This window comes from Oncorhynchus tshawytscha, linkage group LG06 (genome assembly GCF_018296145.1).
Source record: "Oncorhynchus tshawytscha isolate Ot180627B linkage group LG06, Otsh_v2.0, whole genome shotgun sequence".
In the NCBI taxonomy this organism is placed as follows: domain Eukaryota; kingdom Metazoa; phylum Chordata; class Actinopteri; order Salmoniformes; family Salmonidae; genus Oncorhynchus; species Oncorhynchus tshawytscha.
Window position 1 is genome coordinate 36,798,473 of NC_056434.1, and position 24,001 is coordinate 36,822,473.

Sequence of the window (24,001 nt, forward strand, 5' to 3'; positions counted from 1 at the left end):
GCTCAAGAGCCTTTCCTTTCACCTTCCCACTCCTGGGCCAGACTACACTCAATCATATGACCCACTGAAGAGATGAGTCTTCAGTAAAGACTTAAAGGTTGAGACAGAGTTTGCATCTCTTACATGGGTAGGCAGACCGTTCCATAAAAATGGAGCTCTATAGGAGAAAGCCCTGCCTCCAGCTGTTTGCTTAGAAATTCTAGGGACAATTAGGAGGCCTGCATCTTGTGACCATAGCGTACGTCTAGGTATGTACGGCAGGACCAAATCAGAGAGATAGGTAGGAGCAAGCCCATGTAATGGTTTGTAGGTTAGTAGATAAACCTTGAAATCAGCCCTTGCCTTGACAGGAAGCCAGTGTAGGGAGGCTAGCACTGGAGTAATATGATCACATTTTTTGGTTCTAGTCAGGATTCTAGCAGCCGTATTTAGCACTAACTGAAGTTTATTTAGTGCTTTATCCAGGTAGCTGGAAAGTAGAGCATTGCAGTAGTCTAACCTAGAAGTGACAAAAGCATGGATGAATTTTTGGACAGAAAGTTTCTGATTTTCGCAATGTTACGTAGATGGAAAAAAGCTGTCCTTGAAATGGTCTTTTGGGCACCTAAGTGCGGCCCGCTGGAGGCGAACATGGGCGGCTTCCCATGTATCCTCTGCACGCCGGAACCAGTTGTCCACCGCAGGTGCCTCCGTCTGACTCTGATGCCACGGCGCCAGAACCGGCTGGTACCCCAAAACGCACTTGAAGGGGGAAAGGTTAGTGGAGGAGTGGCGGATCAAATTCTGCCCCATCTCTGCCCAGGGCACGGAAGCTGCCCACTCCCCCAGGCCAGTCCTGGCAATAAGACCGCAGAAACCTGCCCACATCCTGGTTCACTCTTTCCACCTGCCCATTACTCTCGGGGTGAAAACCTGAGGTAAGGCTGATCGAGACTCCCAGACGTTCCATGAATGCTCTCCAGACTCTCGAAGTGAACTGGGGACCTCGATCAGACACTATATCCCCAGGCACCCCGTAGTGGCGGAAGACGTGTGTAAACAAGGCCTCTGTGGTCTCTAGGGCCGTAGGGAGACCGGGCAGAGGGAGGAGACGACAGGACTTAGAGAAACGACCCACAACGACCAGGATAGTGGTGTTTCCCTGTGAGGGAGGGGAGCGGGACACTGGAGGGGAGCGGGCTCTGTACGTAATGTCCGCGTCCAGCTCCCACACGACCGGCGCTACCAGGAAGGAGGCCGGGAGTATGGGAGTCTGATCCATGGGCCTCCTCCGTGTCATACAGCCGGGACAGTGCGTCTGACTTCACATTTTGAGAACCTGGTCTGTAGGACAGGGTGAACACAAAACGGAGCTTCGGTGGCATGCCCGAGTGCAGAGAGAGCACGGCTCCTATCCCAGCCTCGGAATCGTCCACCACCACTATGAATGCCAAAGAGGGATCCGGATGGGCCAGCACGGGAGCCGAGGTAAACAGAGCCCTTAGGTGCCCAAAAGCCCTGTCCGCCTCCGCTGACCACTGCAAACGTACAGGATCCCCCTTCAGCAGTGATGTAATGGGAGCCACCACCCGTCCAAAACCCCAGATAAATCCGGTAGTAATTGGCAAACCCTAAAAACCGCTGCACCTCCTTTACCGTGGTGGGAGTCGGCCAATTATGCACGGCTGAAATGTGGTCACTCTCCATCTCCACCCCTGAGGTGGAAATGCGATACCCTAGGAAGGAGATGGCCTGCTGAAAGAACAGGCGTTTCCCAGCCTTGACGTACAGGTCATGCTCCAACAGTCGTCCAAGCACCCTGCGCACCAGGGACACATGCTCGGCGCATATAGCGGAGTATATCAGAATGTTATCAATATACACCACTACACCCTGCCCGGGCAAGGCCCTGAAAATCTGGTCTACAAAGGATTGGAAGACTGATGGAGCATTCATCAACCCGTACGGCATGACGAGGTACTCATAATGCCCTGAGGTGGTACTGAACGCCGTCTTCCACTCGTCTCCTTCCAGGATACGCACCAGGTTGTAAGCACTCCTGAGATCCAGTTTAGTGAAGAAGCACGCCCAGTGCATTGACTCAATCACCGTGGAGATGAGAGGTAGCAGGTAACTAATGACACCTGCCTCTGATTGAGAACCATACTAGGCCGAAACATAGAAATACCCAAATCATAGAAAAACAAACATAGACTGCCACCCAACTCACGCCCTGACCATACTAACTAAATACAAAACAAAGGAAATAAAGGTCAGAATGTGACAGTACCCCCCCCAAAAGTGCGGACTCCGGCTGCAAAACCTTGACCTATAGAGGAGGGTCTGGGTGGGCGTCTGTCCGCGGTGGCGGCTCTGGCACGGGACGCGGACCCCACTTCACCATTGTCTTAGTCCGCCTTATTGTCTGCCTCCGTGGCCTTCTCACCACGGCCACCCCTCTCAATGACCCCACTGGACAGAGGGGCAGCTCGGGACAGAGGGGCAGCTCGGGACAGACAAAATATACAAACCTATCCTTCGGAACAAGACACGGTGTCCTGTGTCCGTCTCTGGATAAAAATGGAGCACTGACTACAGAATGAAAGACTGAAGCACCAGTGTCTCGCAGGACTTTAACTGGGACCCACTCTTGGTTAACTATAAACGATACGTAACCCTCTAACGAATGGTGAATAGATGGGTGCACTGTCAACCATACCCAATGGTTCTTTTAACTGGTTCTTTTAACTGAGGTGGAACAATTGAATCCCTTACCTTAAAAGCAAGTGCTGCTAATGCCGTAGGCTTTATGGGCACATTAACCCCAGAAGGCCTAGCTTTAACTCTTAAGGTCAGGGCATTCATTTTTCCAATGACCTTTACCTTGGTAATAATTGCAGATTTTGCCATGATCTGATTTCACATCGGAACCACAGTCAACTCCTTGAGACAAGATCAGGCCCAGTAGGAAATCATTTTTGTCACAAAACTCTCCCTGCGACCATAATTGCGAAGACAGGGTTCCCCAAAGTAATCTTTATGTGTCAGCACATGCATCAGCACAACATGGCAGCCTCAGAGGCGGTCTGTACATTATGCTCATTTATGTATGTGGCAAGGCGGTCAGAGACAGAACTGCTCCAGAACTAACTCATAGGTGTGCAACACAGCAGCTTCAACTCTTCCATAGTTCTGGCTGTCAGCAACATTAAGAGCCAACAGGCCTCTTGTGCTTTCCCATTTAGCACACATTGCAACATCAATGTACCGTCGGTGTCAGGCCAATTCCTGGAAACAGGTACCCTTTCAAACAGTAAAAGAAATCTCAGGTTGCTTTCCACTGAATTTCGATCCTCAAGTTTCCAGCTACGTTGAAGGAAAGCTGAGCACGACCTCTGGAGAAATCATCATAACTGTCATTAAGAGACATGTCAGAGAGCTTACCATCTCTGACCAAATCTAAAACGCACTTGTTGCGGCGTCAGTTTGACACACTCCGTTTCTTGTTTAAGCCTTTCACAATTCAAGGTGTGTTGCTGTTTCAGCCTATCATGCTCTAGTTGTAGCAAGATTTCTTTTTGCTGTTCAAAAAATAAGACAGGATTAGGGGCATTTGCTGTGGACCGAAATGTAGCAAAACCAGAAGAAAATTACCCCATTAGAATGCTGGATTCGATCAAGTTGGCCGTTAGTATGGACTTAACCGTCTAGTCAGACATTTATCATCAATCTCAATGTTACGCAATTTGTAACAATTGGTCTTTAATCAATCCAGAAACTCCTCCTTCGGGACTTGGAAGAATTCCTCAATGTTAGCCATAGTCAAACAGTCAACCAATTATGGACAAATAACAACCTGCTCTCGCCCCAATTGAGTACATCAAACCAGAAGCACAGTGTCAACCACAAAAGAGAAAAAGCTTCCCCAATACCTATTACTAGCTCAACCATTTAGTTCCACACGTGACATGCTGGTAAAGACATGAATGTATGGTTCACTGCTTTGATGAAGCTCAGTGGGTGGGGGAACAGGGAGGGATAAGGTGGAGGGAGAGAGAGAGGGTTGGAGTGGTAGAGCCGAGGGAGAGAGAGGGGCGTGGGGCGGTGTAGAGTGGTGGAGTTCATCCCTCTGTCTGTCTCCGTCTCTCTCTCCCAATGTTGAATGAAGCCCCCCCCCCAATGAGCAGCAGACTGTCTGCCTGGCCTGCATGTTCCCCATTGGGTCTGTAATCAAACATCTCCATTATGTTAGATCCCTTTAACCAAAGCTCCAAAACTCTCATGGTCACATGTACGCACGTACATATGTGCACACACCCATCATAAGTTGGATCTGAAGGACATCTGGACACTAGTATAATAGCCAAACCATCACACCATGACAGTATTGGCCCTCTTCTGTCTCCATGGCAACTGTCTGTGGTATTACTGATGTCATGTGACTCGCCATGCTGTGTGTTTGTAAGTCTGCCCTCCAGCCCTACACCCCAGACACTACACCATACTCTCCTTCCTTAAGACTCAGCTCTCATTTCATAAAAACCATGTATCTTCTAAAACAGCCAATCGGACGTGTTCCTCTACAGCGAGCGGTGCCTGACTCCAGATGTTCTGGGTATTGGGCTGTATGTTCCATGTAGCTCAGTTGGTAGAGCATTGTGCTTGCAATGCCAGGGTTGTGGGTTTGATTCCCATGGGGGTGCCAGTATGAAAATGTAAGCACTCACTACTGTAAGTTGCTCTGGATAGGAGCATCTACAACAATGTAATGACAGAGACAGGCAGCCTCTGCTCAGGGAAGGAAATGTCACTTTGGCAGGAGGCTGGCAAAATGTCAAAATCCTTTGGTCATAACTACCCAGCTAGCCCATAATGTTCTAAGAGCCATATGTTTCTTATAGCATGGTTGTCTTAAGGTTATTTTGCATCCAACCTTCCCACTACTTTCTGGGGAAGGATGTTTACTTGGCTTTGGAACATTCTCAGCACATTTAAGCAACTTTACAAAAAAAACATTGTTTTCTAGGTTACTTTAACAGAACGTTTCCTACAAGTTTAAACATGGTTACATATCATTTCAATTTTGGTAATGTTCTAGGAAAATTCTCCACCTGATTTGGCATTGGGAATGTTATGAAATAGTTCAGAGAATGTAAAGAAACAAAGTTCTTCTGTGGGAATTTCAGTACTTCAGCATTTTCTACAGGTTTCTTCATGCTTCTATTTAAAGGCATGCTCTCAGAACATTCAGAAACATAATTTCTAGTGGGAATTTCAGTACTTCAGCACATAAACCACAAGACGACATAGGTAACATTCAAAGAATATTCTAAGAATGTTATTTAAAACATACACATCCGTTGTCAACAACAAAAATCTCTAGTTCCTCTATCTCATTTTTGTTTTTGCCCTAGCACTACACACCTGATCCAAATCATCAACTCACCATCAGACTTTTATTATTTGAATCAGGTGTGTAGTGCTAGGGAAAAAACAAAAATGTGCACCAATTTGGGGCCTAGGAACAGGATTGAGAACCACTGCCCTATGATGTTAAAGTGTGTTGGCTGCGCTCACTAATTGGCCACACCTGATCTTGATGAAGGTTTGATTCCTTTGAAATGGGGTCTGTTTGAATAGCCTAAAATGAACAGCTTGTATGAGGAATAAAATAAAATACATAGCATGCTTGCTTTATCTTGGTGGCGTAGTGGACTAATTCCATGGCTAGAGAACAGAAGATGACAGGGTTGAATCTCACTGACGTTGTGCCACAATAAAAATGTATGTGTTAGCATGATTAATAGTCCTGTGTGGCTCAGTTGGTAGAGCATGGTGCTTGCAACGCCAGGGTTGTGGGTTCAATTTCCATCGGGGATGAGTACAGTAAAAAAAGTAAGAAAATGTATGCAATCACTACAGTAAGCCACTCTGGACAAGAGTGTCTGATAAATGAGTGAAATGTAAAATGTAATTAATGCTTAAGCAAATGAACTTCATGTGTCTGTCCTATCTGTGCTTGGTGTTCAAAACAGTTAACCCAAAATAAGCTGGAAATCTTATTGAAAGATATAACTCAAAATAACTTTAAAATGTTCTCAGAAACCTCCTGCAACCTAAAAATGTATGTTCCCAGAACAAGTGACATTTTCCCATCCGTTCTGAGAATGTTTCAAACTTTCCATTTTACCGGTTTGGAAACTGATGGGTTCAAACCCAGAATCAATGGGAAACCAAAAATGTACGTTCCCACAACTTCCAAGGAACTAAATGTGCTAGCTGGGTAGTTACAACAGTCACAAAGTCATAAACCTTGCCTATTTCTACAATTTATCTTCTTAAAATTAGATTTTAAACCTAACCCTAATCTTACCCACACTGCTAACATGATGCCTAACCCTAACCTAAAATTAAGACCAAAGAGCACATTTTTGTTTTCATTAATTTTTATGATATAGACTTTGTGCCTGTGGATGAAATGTCCAACACCATTCCGGAACACTTCTTGACTTCCCAATAAAAGACAGCCCCGCTGTTTGTCAATAGACCTATCAAGGTTGTGATTAGTATACTGTTGCTACATTAGTTCCTAATGGCAATGTGAATGTATCCACGTTACCAACACTTCCACCTGTCTAGTGCCAAGGTTCTGTGGTAGGTGCCTTCCTCATATGGCATCCAAACAATGGTTGTGAAAGGATGTATAAACTCATAATTTAGGAGCAATGACCACCCCCTCTCCATCCTGTGAATCTCCCTGGTATGACACAGAGTCTTTGATGGACCCCCTCCACAGCCGCTCCCCTGGTTGTCGAATCAGACCTTTGGCCAAATCTAATCTATGGGCCGATGGTTGTCATAGGTGGACTCAAACCTACTGTACATGCATGCAACAGCTGCTGCCTCCCCTGCATCCATATATACTATGCAGCAGCCTGCACAATGGAGGGGATATGAGACCATTACTATGGAATTCAATTTTCAATTGGCAGAGATGAGGAAGGAGATTATCTTGGCTGGTGCGGCTATTGGGGGATTTAGGGTAATAGCATATTTCATCCTGTGTAAAAAGCAAAGCTATACCACATAGAACGTCTTGCACATATTCTGTATACATAAAATATCATATGGTATGGCACTGTCAAAAACAATAGCTGAACACCACAAAATATTAAGCTGGCCTTTCATGGTTGTGTGTGAGTTAGGGACAGTGGGAACAGAATAGCTGTCATTCTGTAACAGGAGTATTTTCCCTATATTGTAGCGAGGTTGTTATAACTCCAGCTGAGGTGTTTGTTCTTTTCTCTTTCTTTAGCGCACCTTCCATCACCGTGGTAACTAGGAGACAGTGGCTGGGTGTGTGTGGAAATGGGTGGAAGAACAGTGGGCACACTGTAGAAAGCAGCTGTGTGGTGCCAATTGCCTGTGTGCCCCCTGAACCCCCGCTTGTCTATCTCCCCCAAACACAGAATGCACACATCTTTCCCTGCTTCCAAAGCAACGGCTCCAGCCAACCTCAAAGGAAGAACAAAATGTTCTCTCACCACGGTCATTGTAGTGTGGTTGTATGCAGTGTGAGCAATGGAAACAGCACTGTCACCGGTGAAATAGTGGGAAGGACCCTGGGTTATGCATTGGTGTTGCCTTTTAGGAGGGGACTCTTAATTGGGTCCTGGTAATTGTAACCAGTATAACTTAGTGGATTTCATGTTTCATTGGTGTGTTCATTTCTCCTTTGAAACACATGGAATACTATAGCCTTTCTGAATATAGCAAGTGTCTGAATTTCCTGTGCCTACAGTAGATAGAATCAGCAATTTCCTGAAAGACAATGACATATACACTGAGTACACAAAGCATTATGAACCTGCTCTTTCCATGACATAGGTGAATCCAGGTGAAAACTATGATCCCTTACTGATGTCACTTGTTAAATCCACATCAAATCAGTGAAGATGAAGAGGAGGAGACAAGTTAAATTATTTTTAAGCCATGAGAAATGGATTGTGTAAGTGTGCCATTCAGAGAGAGGGTTACTGGGCAAGACAAAATATTTAAGTGCCTTTGAACAGGTTATGGTAGCATGTGCCAGGCACACGATTTGAGTGCATTTGTCACGCTCAACAGTTTCCCATGTGTATCAAGAATGGTCCACCACCCAAAGGACATCCAGCCAACTTGACAACTGTGGGACACATTGGAGTCAACACGGGCCAGCATCCCTGTGAACCGCTTCCGACACCTTGTAGAGTCCATTCCCCAATGCATTGAGGCTGTTCAGATGGCAAAATATAATGTACATTACATATTCTGATGTAAAAAGGCCTTTATAAATCAATTTGATTGATAGGTAGCGTGTTTAGGGATAGATAGCGTGTAAAGGAATGTTTGAGAGTATGGGTGCTGTAACGAAAAGTGTATAATAAATAATAAAAGTTGGTTGGCGCCCCCCCCCCCCCTTGGGTTGTGCCGTGGCGGAGAACTTTGTGGGCTATACTCAGCCTTGTCTCAGGATGGTAAGTTGGTGGTTGAAGATATCCCTCTAGTGGTGTGGGGGCTGTGCTTTGGCAAAGTGGGTGGGGTTATATCCTTTCTGTTTGGCCCTCTCCGGGGGTGTCCTTGGATGGAGCCACAGTGTCTCCTGACCCCTCCTGTCTCAGCCTCCAGTATTTATGCTGCAGTAGTTTGTGTCGGGGGCTAGGGTCAGTTTGTTATATCTGGAGTACTTCTCCTGTCCTATCCGGTGTCCTGTGTGAATTTAAGTATACCCTCTCTAATTCTCTCTTTCTTTCTCTCTCTCGGAGGACCTGAGCCCTAGGACCATGCCTCAGGACTACCTGACATGATGACTCCTTGCTGTCGCAGTCGACCTGGCCGTGCTGCTGCTCCAGTTTCAACTGTTTTGCCTGTGATTATTATTTGACCATGCTGGTCATTTATGAACATTTGAACATCTTGGCCATGTTCTGTTATAATCTCCACCCGGCACAGCCAGAAGAGGACTGGCCACCGCACATAGCCTGGTTCCTCTCTAGGTTTCTTCCTAGGTTTTGGCCTTTCTAGAGTTTTTCCTAGCCACTGTGCTTCTACACCTGCATTGCTTGCTGTTTGGGGTTTTAGGCTGGGTTTCTGTAGAGCACTTTGAGATATCAGCTGATGTACGAAGGGATATATAAATAAATTTGATTCTCATTGGACAAGTGCACGTATGTACGACCTGTTTAAAAGCGCTTCTCACATTGTGTGTCAACGGAGCAGGTCCCAGGGCCATCCTCCAGGCCATGTGATCTCTCACAAGGGGGGATAAGATGAATCCAGGAACGCCTCAGATCTCCAAGTCAAACTTATATTGAGCACCTCGATTTAACAAAGATGAACTCTGTTAAGGCCACAGAGGGATCTGCTGGGGTAAAGGGAGTGGGATACTGATGTCATTGGACACACTGGAAATGTTATACAGTGTCTGTGTGTTTATGGAGGATACAGTACCCCACCAGTGCTGACACACACATGTAAACAGCTGTTCTAAACATACTTAGAGCGCAAATCCATCTGCCGCCGGAGGCTTAACACCCCTCTCTAGCCAGCAAATTATTCTAATTGATTTCTATGCAATAGCCATGATGCAAATCTCTGGCTTCAGATTCCAATTAAGCACACACAGACCCAGACACATCTGTATTTACACGGGAGAGGATTATATAAGACGGATGGAGGAGACATTGGTAAATAAAACACAGAACAGTAGGCCTTTTGTGAGTTGAATGCAATTTATTAGTTTGCCTTGTCAATATATATATCTGTTTTGGGGATGGATAGGAGACTACATTTGTATTTAAATAAGTTAAAACCTTTCATACACACAATCGTGAGAGATATCAGTGGACTTGTTTGCTTTCCTCAACCTATCAGGAGACCCAAAAATCACAACAGTCAGAATGTTCAGAGGAATTTCAAAGTGCCACTCACTCTGTCAGGGGTAGAATGAGTTTCACAGAAGAAATGCAGTGCTTTGATGGCCCATAATAAACACGAAAGAAATGTACAAAAACATGTTAGAATTATCCAGGTGAAAGAATGAGAACTAATTGTGACATGGGTCGTTGCATTGGGACTTGATATATGGGACTGGAATAGCCACTTTAGATACCAACATGGTGTGTTAGAATAGCTCCCATGCAGCTCCCACCTCCCTCAGGTTAACTGAGACGTACCCTGTTATGGTAACATTTGTCTGGGGCTCCACTACAGAACATAGACCTCTGCAGCAATAGTACACATACACACCTCCATCCCAAAGCCTTAGGAGTGATGATCCGGACATAGCATAGGTCATAAACAGTCAAAAACGACTATATACTATGTACAGGCAAATAGCACACCTAACATTGAAATGTGCATAGACAATGGTCATTTAGTTAAAATGAGCTTAAATTAACTGTCTGACCGCTTCTCTTACAAGCATGAAATAGGCTTCATGATGGAAGTGTTTCCCTTGCTCTCCTTCACTTCCTCTTCATCCCCCTCTCAGTTCAGTGTCATGCGCTGTGGCCGCTCCAGGTTGGCACGGAACTTGTCCAGAAAGCGTGATGCCAGCTCGTCGTCCACAAGGCGCCCATCGCTGGACAGGGTGACGGTCATCAGCTGCTGGGTGCTCAGGGCACCGGTCTCCTCGGTCAGATGCAGCACAGCCCTTGATGTTCCCACAGCCAGGATACACGCCTGGGGAGGGTTGATCACCGCACTGAACTCACTGATGCCAAACATTCCCAGGTTAGAAATACTGTCAGAGAGAGCGAGAGAGAGAGAGCGATTTAATATTTCATGCCAATAAAGCTCATTTGATTTGTGAGGAATCGGGTGGAATAAATAGGGCAGGAGATAGGAGAATGAGGGGGAGGTATGAAGGAGTGTGAGAAAGAGAGAAGGGTGGTGAGAGAAGGGAGGGAAATGAGAGAGATATAGGAGACAATGAATATCCCATTATAAGTATGGCTCAGCCAGGGAAAACATGCAGACAATTAACCAAGGGGAGATTAGTCAGAGATAACGGGGCCTTTTTACTACCGATTCCCTGTTACTAATACATTCAATACAACATACACTCACATCGTAAAGAAGGGTGAGAGGTGAATTAAAACTGAACACAACAGAGCAGTGGAATATATATGTGAATTAAAACTGAATACAAGAGGACACCAGAGGGAACATTTCCTCAACAGACAAAGACAATGTGCCACTTGTAACAGAGGTGAACACAGAGAGACCATCCTAGCTCTGTGTCTGGTGAGCAATAACATCCATAGGCAATTTGCTGTGTGGCTTAATGACATACAGCCCTTGGGGATGGATGGACGAATGGATAAAGTTGGTGTCTTAATGACAGTTCCACAGGTGCTGGTTAATGTGAAGTTAATTGGATTTTTACGAATTATCTTTGAAAGACAGGGTCCTGAAAAAGGGACATTTCTTTATTTGCTGAGTATATCTTCAAGGAGAGATAGAAAGAGCTCACATCCTCTATAGGAATTAATTATCCTCCTCTCCGAGACAAAAACCCCATTTACGTCTAAAAGACCCCATTAATTTGAATGCATTAAAACAGCCCGCCCTCCCTCCACTGGAATGGATGGCCATGTAATTGATGGCTCTTGTCATCTGTTCACATATTCTCTTCATGCCTGCATGTGATAATGTAGAGTATGCATAATATATGGACTAGCTATTTTATGGGTCTGGGTTATAACTAATAGCAGGACATTTAGGACTGCTTCCCTATCAGCAGACCACTGAACTATACAGGAATTATTACCTCATGCCTTGTGCCATGTACAAATCTTCCCCCGTGAAATAGTTCCCAATCGTTCGAATTGTGACATCATGCTGTAAAATTTCTCCCTGCGTGAAAATGTTCCCAGTTCAATAATTGCACGTGCATCCCTTTATGTGGATGACTGAGCTCGTGCGGATGTCTCTCCCTCCATCTAGAAAAACTGTTCCGTGGGCATGCACATTTACTTCACACATCTGACAATCAACAGTGGACAGGAGTATTGACCAATAACAAGATGCTCGAGGTCAGCATATAAATACCCAGACTGTGCGTCAAAGTGCTGAGGGTTGATGTGAGGAGAGATTTTTTGCGTTTGCCAATTTTGATTGACAATCCATATTTGTTAATTTAACTCGCTATACAAACAAGTTAAAACTGTACACCTCGGGGGACTCCCGGGTGGCGCAGTGGTCTAGGGCACTGCATCGCAATATTATATTTGTCCTTGTTGGCTGTACCTGCACCAAAACTTTCTTCATAGCTTGCTTTCCATCTTTTGAAATATGGAGCCAACACTTATATTTACATGACTGCTCAGAACTTTTTTTTGTCATGGCTCTCTCTTGTTCCTCTGCAGCAGACGTAGTGCCTTCAGAAAGAATTCACACCCCCTGACTTTTTCCACATTTTGTTATGTAACCGCCTGACTTAAAAATGTATTAAATTCAGATGAGTCACTGGCCTAAACATTATACCCTATAATGTCAAAGTGGAATTATGTTTTTAAAATTAACAAAATACAAAAAGATGTCTTCATTCAATAAATATTCAAGCCCTTTGTTATGGCAAGTGTAAATAAGTTCAGGAGAGAAATAAAGTGCTTATAAAGTGCATTCAGAAAGAGTTCAGACCCCTTGACTTGTTCTCCATTTTGTTAAAGCCTTATTCTAAAATGGATGAAATACACACAAACACACACATATATATTTGAATCAATCTACACCCCATAATGACATAGTGAGAAGAATACCCTGAAGTATGACATTTACATAAGTATTCAGACCCTTTACTCAGTACTTTGTTGAAGCACCTTTGGCAGCGATTAGTCTCGAGTCTTCTTGGGTATGACGCTACAAGCTTGGCACACCTGTATTTGGGGAGTTTCGCCCATTCTTCTCTGCAGATCCTCTCAAGCTCTGTCAGGTTGGATGGAGCATCGCTGTGCAGCTACTTTCAGGTAACTCCATTAATGTTCAATCGGGTTCAAGTCCGGGCTCTGGCTGGGCCACTCAAGGACATTCAGAGACCTGTCCCGAAGCCACTCCTGCATTGCCTTGGCTGTTTGCTTAGAGTTGTCCTGTTGGAAGGTGAAGCTTCGCCCCAGTCTGAGGTCCTGAGCACTCTGGAGCAGGTTTCCATCAAGTATCTCTCTGTACTTTGCTCCGCTCATCTTTCCCTATATCCTGACTAGTGTGCTAAGAAAGTACTTACTAAAATAAACTGAAGTAAAAAATAAATAAAACATGTGAACCCAGGTCTGTAGGGTTGTATTAGTGGCCTATAGCAGCTGAGGCCTCTCCCAGTCCCTGCCGCTGGATAACATCCCCACAGCATGATGATGCCACCAACATGCTTCACCGAAAGGATGGTGCCAGGTTTCCTCCTAACATGATGCAATGCATTCAGGCCAAAGAGTTCAATTGTGGTTTATCAGGCCAGAGAAATTTGTTTCTCATGGTCCGAGTCCTTTAGGTGACTTTTGGTAACTATAAGCGGGCTGTCATGTGCCTTTTACTGAAGAGTGGCTTCCGTCTGGCCCCTCTACCATAAAGGCCTGATTGGTGGAGTGCTGCAGAGATGGGAGAACCTTCCAGAAGGACAACCATCTCCACAGAGGAACTCTGGAGCTCTGTCAGAGTGACCATTGGGTTCTTGGTCATCTCCCTGACGAAGGCCCTTCTCCCCCGGCCAGCTCTAGAAAGAGTCTTGGTGGTAAATTAGATATCTGTATTTCACTTTCAATACATTTGCAAACATATCTAAAAACATGTTTTCATTATGGGGCATTGTGTGTAAATGGTTGAAGAAAAAAAAAAAAAAACTTAATCCATTTTGAATTAAGGCTGCAACAACAAAATGTGGACTAAGCAAGGGGTATGAATATGAAGGCAATGTATTGTGAGCAATATGTTTGGAATGTCAAGTCACTATAAAAATCACAGTATCCCATCGCAATACATATAGAATCGTGAGAACCGCAATACATTTCGTATCGGCACCTAAATATCACGATATCATCGTATCGTGATGCCCCTGGCAATTTCTAGCCCAATAGCAAGGGCGTGTTGTGTTTACCTGAAGGAGCCTCCCTGGTACTCATGAGGAAGCAGCTTCCCATTTCGAGCCTTCTGGGCCAGTGCCTGGAGAGAAGAGATCAGCATTTAGTCAGTCATCTAATGTAGTCAGATGATCCTCTGGATTTACTCTAAAATGAGATTGTCAGGGATAAACTGGTTTACATTCTGCCCTAACTCAAATCAATGATCTACTGTCTAGAGGTGATGCTGGTTCAATCATATCTATCAAATCAGGTTTCTAGCAGTTCCAGTGATATCGTTGAACCATGAAGTCCATACTGTAATGTTGAAATGCTGACAACCGCCCTCCAACATGACATGGTTAACATTCTAAAGGCAATCCTCACTCAAGAGTTCATACTGTCAACACCCCAACTGCTTTACTAAAAGGGCTTCACACCAGAGCTTCTGTTAGCATCACTTAAATAAACCTAGGCATCAACACACACAGAGCTAGAGCAGAGTGCTGTTCAATACTACTCTGTTGAACCCCATCGAAGTCAACACATTGCTTTTTCATTAACACAATGAGAGCTAAATTGGCTGAGCGGGAGGAAACACTGCAGGCTATTGCTTTGAATGAAAAATCCCACTAATTTAGAGTTAAAGGCTCTGCAAGGTCAATCTGTCATTTGCAGAGGCCATACAGCATTTACTGCGATACGGCCTCTGTAGAAGTCAAGTCATTCATACTAACTTATGCTTTGCGGAGCTCTGCATTGTTAAAAAAAATTAGGAGGTGCATGGCATCGCCATATGGAGCTCGATTTGGCCTCCGCAGGCGCCGCAATTGCGTCACACCCTCCATACGGAGCCTCGGGACAGCATTGCAGGATCGAGCTATTAGTCTTTGGAAGGAGCCTAAGCAGGCCATCTGGGGTGAAATGTGACGGCACTAGACTAATGACAACAATATTCTGCTAAATTAACATTGGTAAATGAACGTTGTGTGTAAACAATCGACTCATCTTGATTTACAGCTCTGAATGCATGTCCTGTAGTCTATCATCTAAGTTTAACCCGTTGACACCATTGTTGATTACAAGTCCTGGGTAAACTTCAAACACAGTAGTACTTTTGTATACTATACATTTTCCCTTTATTGGCTACAGTGGAGAGAGAGCCCAAGTTGCTGCTTCACCAAATGTATTAAGTGTGTCATCCTCCCTATTGACCTGAATCGACTAGACTGAGTAAGGGAGTTGACATGACTCAGTGAGCAGAGATGACAGATGAGCAGTTCTCTAATATAATGGTGCTTTTACAAACAATAACATGAAAACACACATTCCCTTCTTCAATCAAAAGTTTAAAAAAATCAATATGACGTATCATAATCCTACATACAGCTCTCATGTACGTCATGCTCATTCAAATGGAAATATGCTTTATAGACATTGCAGTGAAGCTGCTTTTATCTAAAACACTCTGTCAAAAGACCCAGAGGCGCAATAGAACACATGAGGATCCATTTGCGATAAAAGCACTGAAAGGAGAAGCAATCATGTTTTCAGTGGATTCAGGCATGGTAGCCAGTGAGTGCTCTGTGTATTTTCCAGACCACATGTTGTATTCAATTAGCTGCTGATAAGGGGTTTACATTCTGCCCTAACTCAAACCAGGCTTCTGACTCACATTTAATGTGTAGTAAATGTGCATGAGAAAGAGAACAGTCCAAGTGTATATACATGGTTGTGTGTGTCTTGTTAGCGATTGTGTGCACTCTGGGGAGAGTCAATATTAGAGAACAGTAATGAGTTGTGGCGGGCCACAAAATCGGGAGCACATGTCCACCGCATCATTTGAGGGGATTTACATTGTCACTGCTGGTGACACAGCCTAATCACTAGCCTCTTGAGACAGAAGTCTATTTCTTAAGCTGGCACACCGGTGTGTTGTGTGTGAGAGCGAGCAAGAATGAATGTGCATGTACAAGTGTGTTTGAGCTCTCCCTCCCTCCCGCTCTCCCCAGCTGCAGGCAGTCACCTGAGGGTAAGGACTGACTCGTGGTTCTGTAGACTCCATTAGTGGCCTATGGCAGCTGAGGCCTATGTAAACCTACCCCCACTATAAACCTCTTTATATACCTTCTACTGATCTAGCATGGTGATCTTTTCTCATCATATATGTATGTATATTTATGGCACGTTCAGTTGATAGCTGGATGCTGAAATGGAGATGGAGGGAACTTGAGTCTTAAAATGTCCAATAACTCAGACAAATCAAAAATCACATTTTATTTGTCACATGCACCAAATACAACAGGTGTAGGTAGACCTTGCAGTGAAGAAAAATAAGTGTTAAGGAAGTATTTACTAAAATAAACTGAAATAAAAAATAAATAAAACAGGTGAACCCAGGTCTGGAGGGTTGTACTTCAGGCCTCTACCACAGCATTAGCTGCATTATTCTTTGCAGTTCTTAAATCTTGCACAAAGATTTTTTCTGTGATGAATCGGACGCAAAGGTTTTTACTTCAGACACTGGACAAGGCCCAATCACTGTAATTCGCATGAAGAAGAGAGGCAGATCTAGGGGCCGTAGGTTGAGGGTGCATTATAAGAATCCGACAGCGAGTGGGTAACCTGCCTCTACCATCCATCCTATTAGTCAACGTGCAATCATTGGATAATAAAAACTGGATGAGCCCCAATCAAGACTATCCTATCAACAGGACATTCTACACTGTAATATCTTATGTTTCACCAAGTCGTGGCTGAACGACAACATGGATAACATACAGCTGGCGGGGTTTATGCTGCATCGACAAGATAAACCAGCTGCCTCCGGTAAGACAAGGGGTGGCGGTCTGTATCTATTTGTCAATAACAGCAGGTGCATGAAAATAGTCAAACACACGGACTCAAATACACTCCAATGCATTTAACCCAGCGATTTAAAAATATTTTCAAATTGTAGGCTATTTATAGGACCTTATTTGAAGATACTTTCAAATACTTCCAATAGAAGCAGTTGATTCGGGCCACATTACTTAAATACTGAAATACACAGAAAATAATTACTTGTATTTAAATAACAAATACACATGTATTTGAACCCAGATCTGCAATACTCCCTGGTCCCTGTCCAAGAAGGTAAATGCCACCAACCCTGCTAATGTGTTTACCTAGAGAGTGATTCAGAATGAGCCTCCACACTACAAGTCATTACCCAGCCTGACCTTTCTAAAGAAAGCTCCTGAGGAATGTAGTCTCAGTCAGTTTCAGAGCAAAGCGCTGCTGGTGATAGTACAGTCCTACACTCATTTTAGTGGAACTTTAATTTGAGTGTTTAGTATCTACTATTAAATAATGGAGACAGCTAATTCAATTTCAGATACTGTAACATTTAATGATTGTAATCCCCTCCGGCCGGGATAGTTAGTAGCTCACTGGCATATATTTCTCCAACAGTACATAAGGCCACCATTCTGAACTGTGAGCTCAACAGTGCCCGGGTATCGGTAGAGCGGTGTTCAACCCTACCTTGGCATTAGCTGAGATCTCCTGCACCCCCTTGTCAGCAGCGTTCGTGATGATGGGGGTGATGAGGCCCTTTGGGGTTGCCACAGCGATGGAGATGCTAATGGAGTCCAGTGCCTGAGGCCCCTCCCCCGACCAGGTCACGTTGACCTCCGGCAGCTCCTGAAGGCAAAGGTCAGGTCAGATTTTGTCAGAGGAGATTAGACACTGAGGACGAGAAGAGGACTGAGGGGGAGAGAGAGTGGAAGGGTGGAAGAGAAGGGGATAAAGGAAGACCGACTCAATGACTCTCAGAATCGCCTACATTTACACATACCCACAACTTGCCTTAGTGAGACGGTGCTGCCAGCAATGGACAATATACAAACAAAATGCACAGTCCACATAGACATCATACAGAATATACAATAACTGATTACAGTGGGAAAATACAGGTACCTGACAAAATAAAGAAAACGCCAACAATTAGGGCCACAGCTTCAATGCAACTTGGCATAGACGCTACAAGTGTCTGGTACTCTATTGGAGGTACCATTCTTCCACAAGAAATTCCATAAATGTGTGCTTTGTTGATGGTGGTAGAAAACACCGTCTCAGGCGCCGCTCTGGAATCTCCCATAAGTGTTTATTTGTGTTGAGATTTGGTGACCGAGACAGCCATGGCATATGTTTTACATCTTTTTCATGCTCATCAACCCATTCAGTGACCACTTGTGCCCTGTGGATGGGGGCATTGTCATCCCATGGTAGCCAAAATGATGGCCTTTCCAGCATTTTTAGACATGACCCTAAGCACGACGGAATGTTAATTGCTTAATTAACACAAGAACCACACCTTTTTGGAAGCACCTATTTTCCATATAGAGTACATTGTAGTGCTCATTTTCTCAAATGTTTCCATTATTTGGGCTGTTACCTGTACAAATTACAGTGGGATATATCAATATAAGCAGATATATATATATATACACACACACACACACAACCCCATAATGACAAAGCAAAGACAGGCTTAGGAAATCTCACCCCAGATATCTTATCCTATGTGTGTGTGTGCGTGCTCATGATGTTCATGCTTTTGCAGTCTATAGACATATTGATCTAATATTTCTATCCATTTTATTCTGACTATCTTTACAAACTTCCTCAGAAGATGAATATATGTACTATTCCTAGAGCTCTGAAGGCCCTTTTCTGGAGGTGAAATCACAACTACACTGTGAAATAACTCTTACACTTGACTTTTTTCTGCTAGCACTGACTTTGCTGAAGAAAATGAATAAGATCATCTTCTAAATTACTAAAATGTAAATGTAAAAGCCTCCATATACATAATTGACATCTGATTTCAACATTTGATAACAGCCAGGTTGCCAATGAGGATATTTCCCCCTTACCCAAAGGGTTTCCCACTGCATTCGGAAAGTATTCAGACCCCTTGACACGTTACAACGTTATTCTAAAATGGATTATATATATATATATATATATATATAAAAAATCCTCAACCTACACACATTACCCCATAATGACAAAGCGGGAAAAAAATGAAATACTTTACTTACATAACAGTTGAAGTTGGACGTTGGAGTCATTAAAACTCGTTTTTCAACCACTCCACAAATTTCTTGTTAACAAACTATAGTTTTCTCAAGTCAGTTAGGACATCTACTTTGTGCATGACACAAGTAATTTTTCCAACAATTGTTTACAGACAGATTATTTCACTTATAATTCACTGTACCACAACTCCAGGGGGTCAGAAGTTCACATACACTAACTTGACGGTGCCTTTAAACAGCTTGGAAAATTCCAGAAAATGATGTCATGGCTTTAGAAGCTTCTGATAGGCTAATTGACATCATTTGAGTCAATTGGAGGTGTACCTGTGGATGTAGTGGATGTATTTCAAGGCCTACCTTCAAACTCGCTTGACATAATGGGAAAATCTAAATAAATCAGTCAAGACCTCAGAAAAAAAATGTGTAGACCTCCACAAGTCTGGTTCATCCTTGGGAGCAATTTCTGAAAAAGCATGTGTGAGCAAGGAGGCCTACAAACATGACTCAGTTACACCAGCTCTGTCAGGAGGAATGGGCCAAAAGTCACCCAGCTTATTGTGGGAAGCTTGTGGAAGGCTACCCAAAATGTTTGATCCAAGTTAAACCATTTAAAGGAAATGCAACCAAATACTAATTGAGTGTATGTAAACTTCTGACCCACTGGGGATGTGATGAAAGAAAACAGGGAATTCTTGCTAGGATTAAATATCAGGAATTGTGAAAAACTGAGTTTGAATGCATTTGGCTAAGGTGTATGTAAACGTAATCATTTTTTATTTGTAATACATTTGCAGAAAATTCTAAAAACCTGTTTTTGCATTGTCATTATGGGGTATCGCGTATCGATTGATGATGACTTAAGGCTGTAACGTAACAAAATGTTTAAAAAGTCAAGGGGTCTGAATATATTCTGAATGCACTGTACCTACACCAATTATTAGTAGCACTGCACATTGTATTAATGGTATTGACTTGTACATAACTGCATTCTCGTGTTTCTTTTATTTATTTATGTATTTCACCTTTTCTGCTTATCTTAATTATTACCTTTATTCTGCATTGTTGGGAAAGTGCTCGCAAGTTAACCTATTGAGTCCCACTGTCGCACCAGCGAGATTTAGGACTTCTAACCCCTTTTAAAGCATGTGTGTTTGAGCTTCTGGGTTGTACCATTGGATTCATAGTTTTCTTCTACCAACCGTGAGTCTGTGTGATTAACGGGGTCTGAGCTTGAGCGGACTTTTTATAAACCAAAAAATGTCTGTGGAGTCGGAATGGTTTGAACTGCAAACTATTAAATGCAATATATAAAAAGCTGAGACTAACAAGCTACACAAGAGTCGTTAGAAGGTAAGGGGTTTTTCTACATAGAAGATTATAGGAATACAAAGGACATAGTGTCTATAATACCGTAATAAGCTTACATTGCTGCTTTCACAAACTCCAAAACAGTTGTCACTGACTAGTTGGATATTCATTTCCCACTGAGCTAACAATTTATGTACTTACAGCACTCACATAAATTAGTTTGTATCAGGTTTTTTTATTGACATTTGTCAATAAAACTCATGAATGCAACTGTTTGTCAATTTTGTCTCGTTGTCATGAATAGGAAAATTTGAACACACTCAATTGTGGGGCAAAATACACTGAAACATTAACAGCTCTTGGCACGACATTTTTAACCCTTACTTTACCAAGTAATTTAACTGAGACGGCATTCTTATTTACAGCAATGACCTGGCGAATAGTTACATGGGAGAAGGGGGGGTGAATGAGTCAATTGGAAGTTGGGGATGATTAGGTGGCCATGATGGTATAAGGGCCAGATTGGAAATGTAGACAGGACACCAGGTTTAAGACTTCTACTCTTACAATAAATACCATGGGATCTTTAGTGACCACAGATAGTTAAATCCACTTCAAAATCAGTGTAGATGAAGGGGATGAGACAGTTTAAAGAAGGATGTTTAAGCTTTAAGACAATTGAGACATGGATTGTGTATGAGTGCCATTCAGAGGGTGAATGGGAAAGACAAAATATTTAAGTGACTTTGAACCGGGTATGGTAGTAGCTGCCAGACACACCGGTTTGTGTCAAGAACTGCAACGCTGCTGGGTTTTCTATGCTCAACAGTTTACTCTGTGTATCAAGAATGGTCCACCACCCAAAGGACATTCAGACAACTTGACACAACTGTGGGAAGCATTGGAGTCAACATGGGCCAGCATCCCTGTTGAGCACTTTCAACACCTTTTAGAGCCCATGCCCCAACAAATTGAGTGTGGAACATTTTCTCAATATTTTGGGCTGGACATGCAGATAAATGATAGGTTAAGCATTTCACTGTGCTGTTCTACACCTGCCATATCCTTTGCATGTGACAATAAAATTATACCCTGTCCTATCACCACGATTGATAAGATACAATAACATATTAAGAGAAGATGTTTCCACAGAAGTAAGGATGGGCCAGGGTGAAAGGTGAATGGGCCAGTGTGATAGTAGATTCACTGCTCTGACAAAAGGCACGGCCGCAGGTCCTAACAAAGTGGTGAGCCACGTTCTCATCTTTTGTTCACCTCTGTCCCTGTCTCCATGGATACAGTCAGTCACACAAAGGAGCTATATTCATATTCAAAATGCACATTATGAAAATCAAAGCTTATCCTCTCCACAAATTGTACTAGCTAAGGCACCCAGCTGAATCCTACAGATTTTGTTTGGCGATTACATGCCCAGTCTTCAGACAGAGCGCAGGAAATTGAAAATCTAGACATTTTCCCTACTACAGAAATGTTTTCCTTTCTCTCTCTTTCCTTGCCATGAATAATGTACTAAATTAATTTAGAAAAACTTTCCAGAAAGGAGTATTCACCTCTCAGAATTCCCATCAAATGGCCAAAAGACGTGCTAGAATTAACTGGGAATTGGTGTCTATTTATAAGTCTGCCCATCAGCCAGACAATAGTAAGCTCTGTGCCTGCCTTAGCCTACCACCAGTCAGTCGATAAATATAAATGGGGTTGTTTGAACTAGGGACAGATGGGGAGGAATGGCTTCAGGGGATCTGCAATGGTGAAAGTGACGTGGCTTTGTTGCTCAGGAAACTAAAACCGAATAAATTCCAAGCTGTGAAGCAACACACATTTTGCAAAGGGCTGTGCACTTTCTATGGGCACTATTGATATATCAAAAACATTCATATGGAAATGAACATTGACAGAATGACTGAAACAGGCATGGTACTTACTCTAAGCGTAGCAGCAGCGGCCTTGATGATAAAATCATTGACGGACACTTTGATTTCTGCTGAAAAAACAAACAAAAAAAGACAACAGTTGTCAAACACTCCAGATCTATAATTCAAGAGCTGCTAGTCAGGTAAGTTAATTATCCAAATACCAACTTCTCCAAAGACCATGGCAGGTGACATCTGGTATGCAAGCTATAGGATGATGTGAAGATTCAGACTTACTAATCATGTGTGTTTAGGACAAATAGAGGCCTCCCAGCAAACCAAAATTGGTTCAGCTAAAGTTACCAGAACATTTGTTAGGTCGCGTCAAATGTTCTCATAACACAAAATGTCCGGTTGTGATGATGATTATAGAGTGTTTGTACATTATAAAACATTTTCCAGATGTTGAACGTTCCTAGAACAAGATTAAACCGCCCTTTAAAAAGGTTCCAAGAATGTATGGTTAGGCTGTGGGAACAGTCTGGTGAGAACATTGTGGGGACGTCCCAAAATATATGTTCCCAAAAAACAAAAACTGTCCAGATGGGCAATTGATTCTACAATGTTTATTTTAGGGTGAAAAGTCATTCCCCTGATGCAACAAGAACATTCCTAGAAGACATTGTCTGTTCTTTAAAAGGTTCCCAGAATGAAATATGTTAAACCTAAAACAAATATGCTATGAACGTCATAAAAACACTGTTTGTGGGAATGTTCTGTGTAACCTATGTGAATATCACAAGAATATTCTTGCAACATCCCAGCCAACTGCTATAACTTAATTCAATGTTCTGGGAACCTTTAATAAAGAACTTAGACCAAGTGCTCTGTCAACATTCTTGCAACATTAAAGGGATGTCCTGTGCTACCCAACTTAAACATTGCATAAATGTTATCACAATTGAGCATATTTTGTGTTCTGGGAACCTCTCTTGTAATGTATCCACACTGTTCCCACAAACGCATTAAATGTTTCGGGAACCTTTACAAAACTCAAAGGCTGTTATGTCAAAATTCTTGCAACATCAAAGGAATGTTTTGTGCACTCTAATACATACATTATCTGAATGTCAGCACAATTTGATAGCTTTAGTGTTTTGGGAACCTCTTTCGTCATATCCCCACAATGTTACCACAACCTAAAGAAATGTGTTTGGGGGACCTCCTGAGTGGCGCAGTGGTCTAAGGCACTGCATGACAGCGCTAGCTATGCCACAAGAGATTCTGGGTTCGAGTCTAGGCTCTGTCGCAGCCGGCCACGACCGGGTGACCCATGGGGCGGTGCACAATTGGCCCAGCATTTTCCGGGTTAGAGGAGGGTTTGGCCGGCAGGGATGTCCTTTTGAATTGAATCCCCATGAAATTGGGGAGAATTTTTTAATTTTTCAATTGAACATAAAGAACATAAAAAATGTGTTCTGGGAACGTTCTTGTAACATCAGATGAATAAATTTTGCACCCTAAAATAAACATTGTATAATAATCCGCACAACTGGACAGCTTGTGTTTTGCGAACATATCTATTGTGATGTCCCCACAATGTTTGCACTAGACTGTTCCCACAACTTATTTAAACATTCTGGGAACCATTAAAATGTGTTCTGGG

At 43.1% G+C, this 24,001-nt stretch overlaps 1 protein-coding gene across 3 annotated transcripts in view; it reads right to left on the reverse strand.

Annotated features, from left to right (window-relative positions):
- Nucleotides 1-9,730: 9,730 nt before the first annotated feature.
- The window catches only part of pdhx (pyruvate dehydrogenase complex component X), a 69,347-nt gene continuing 55,076 nt past the window's right edge, over nucleotides 9,731-24,001 (reverse strand). For 2 of the 3 annotated variants that reach the window (XM_024423793.2, XM_024423795.1), the window contains 4 exons: nucleotides 22,408-22,466; nucleotides 17,595-17,753; nucleotides 14,108-14,172; nucleotides 9,731-10,762 (listed from right to left, as the gene is read on the reverse strand). In XM_024423793.2, the coding sequence (XP_024279561.1) occupies nucleotides 10,507-10,762; nucleotides 14,108-14,172; nucleotides 17,595-17,753; nucleotides 22,408-22,466 (539 nt within the window). In that variant the 3' untranslated portion in view covers nucleotides 9,731-10,506. The remainder of the gene's footprint in view (nucleotides 10,763-14,107; nucleotides 14,173-17,594; nucleotides 17,754-22,407; nucleotides 22,467-24,001) is intronic. The other variant, XM_024423794.1, reaches the window with a different exon arrangement.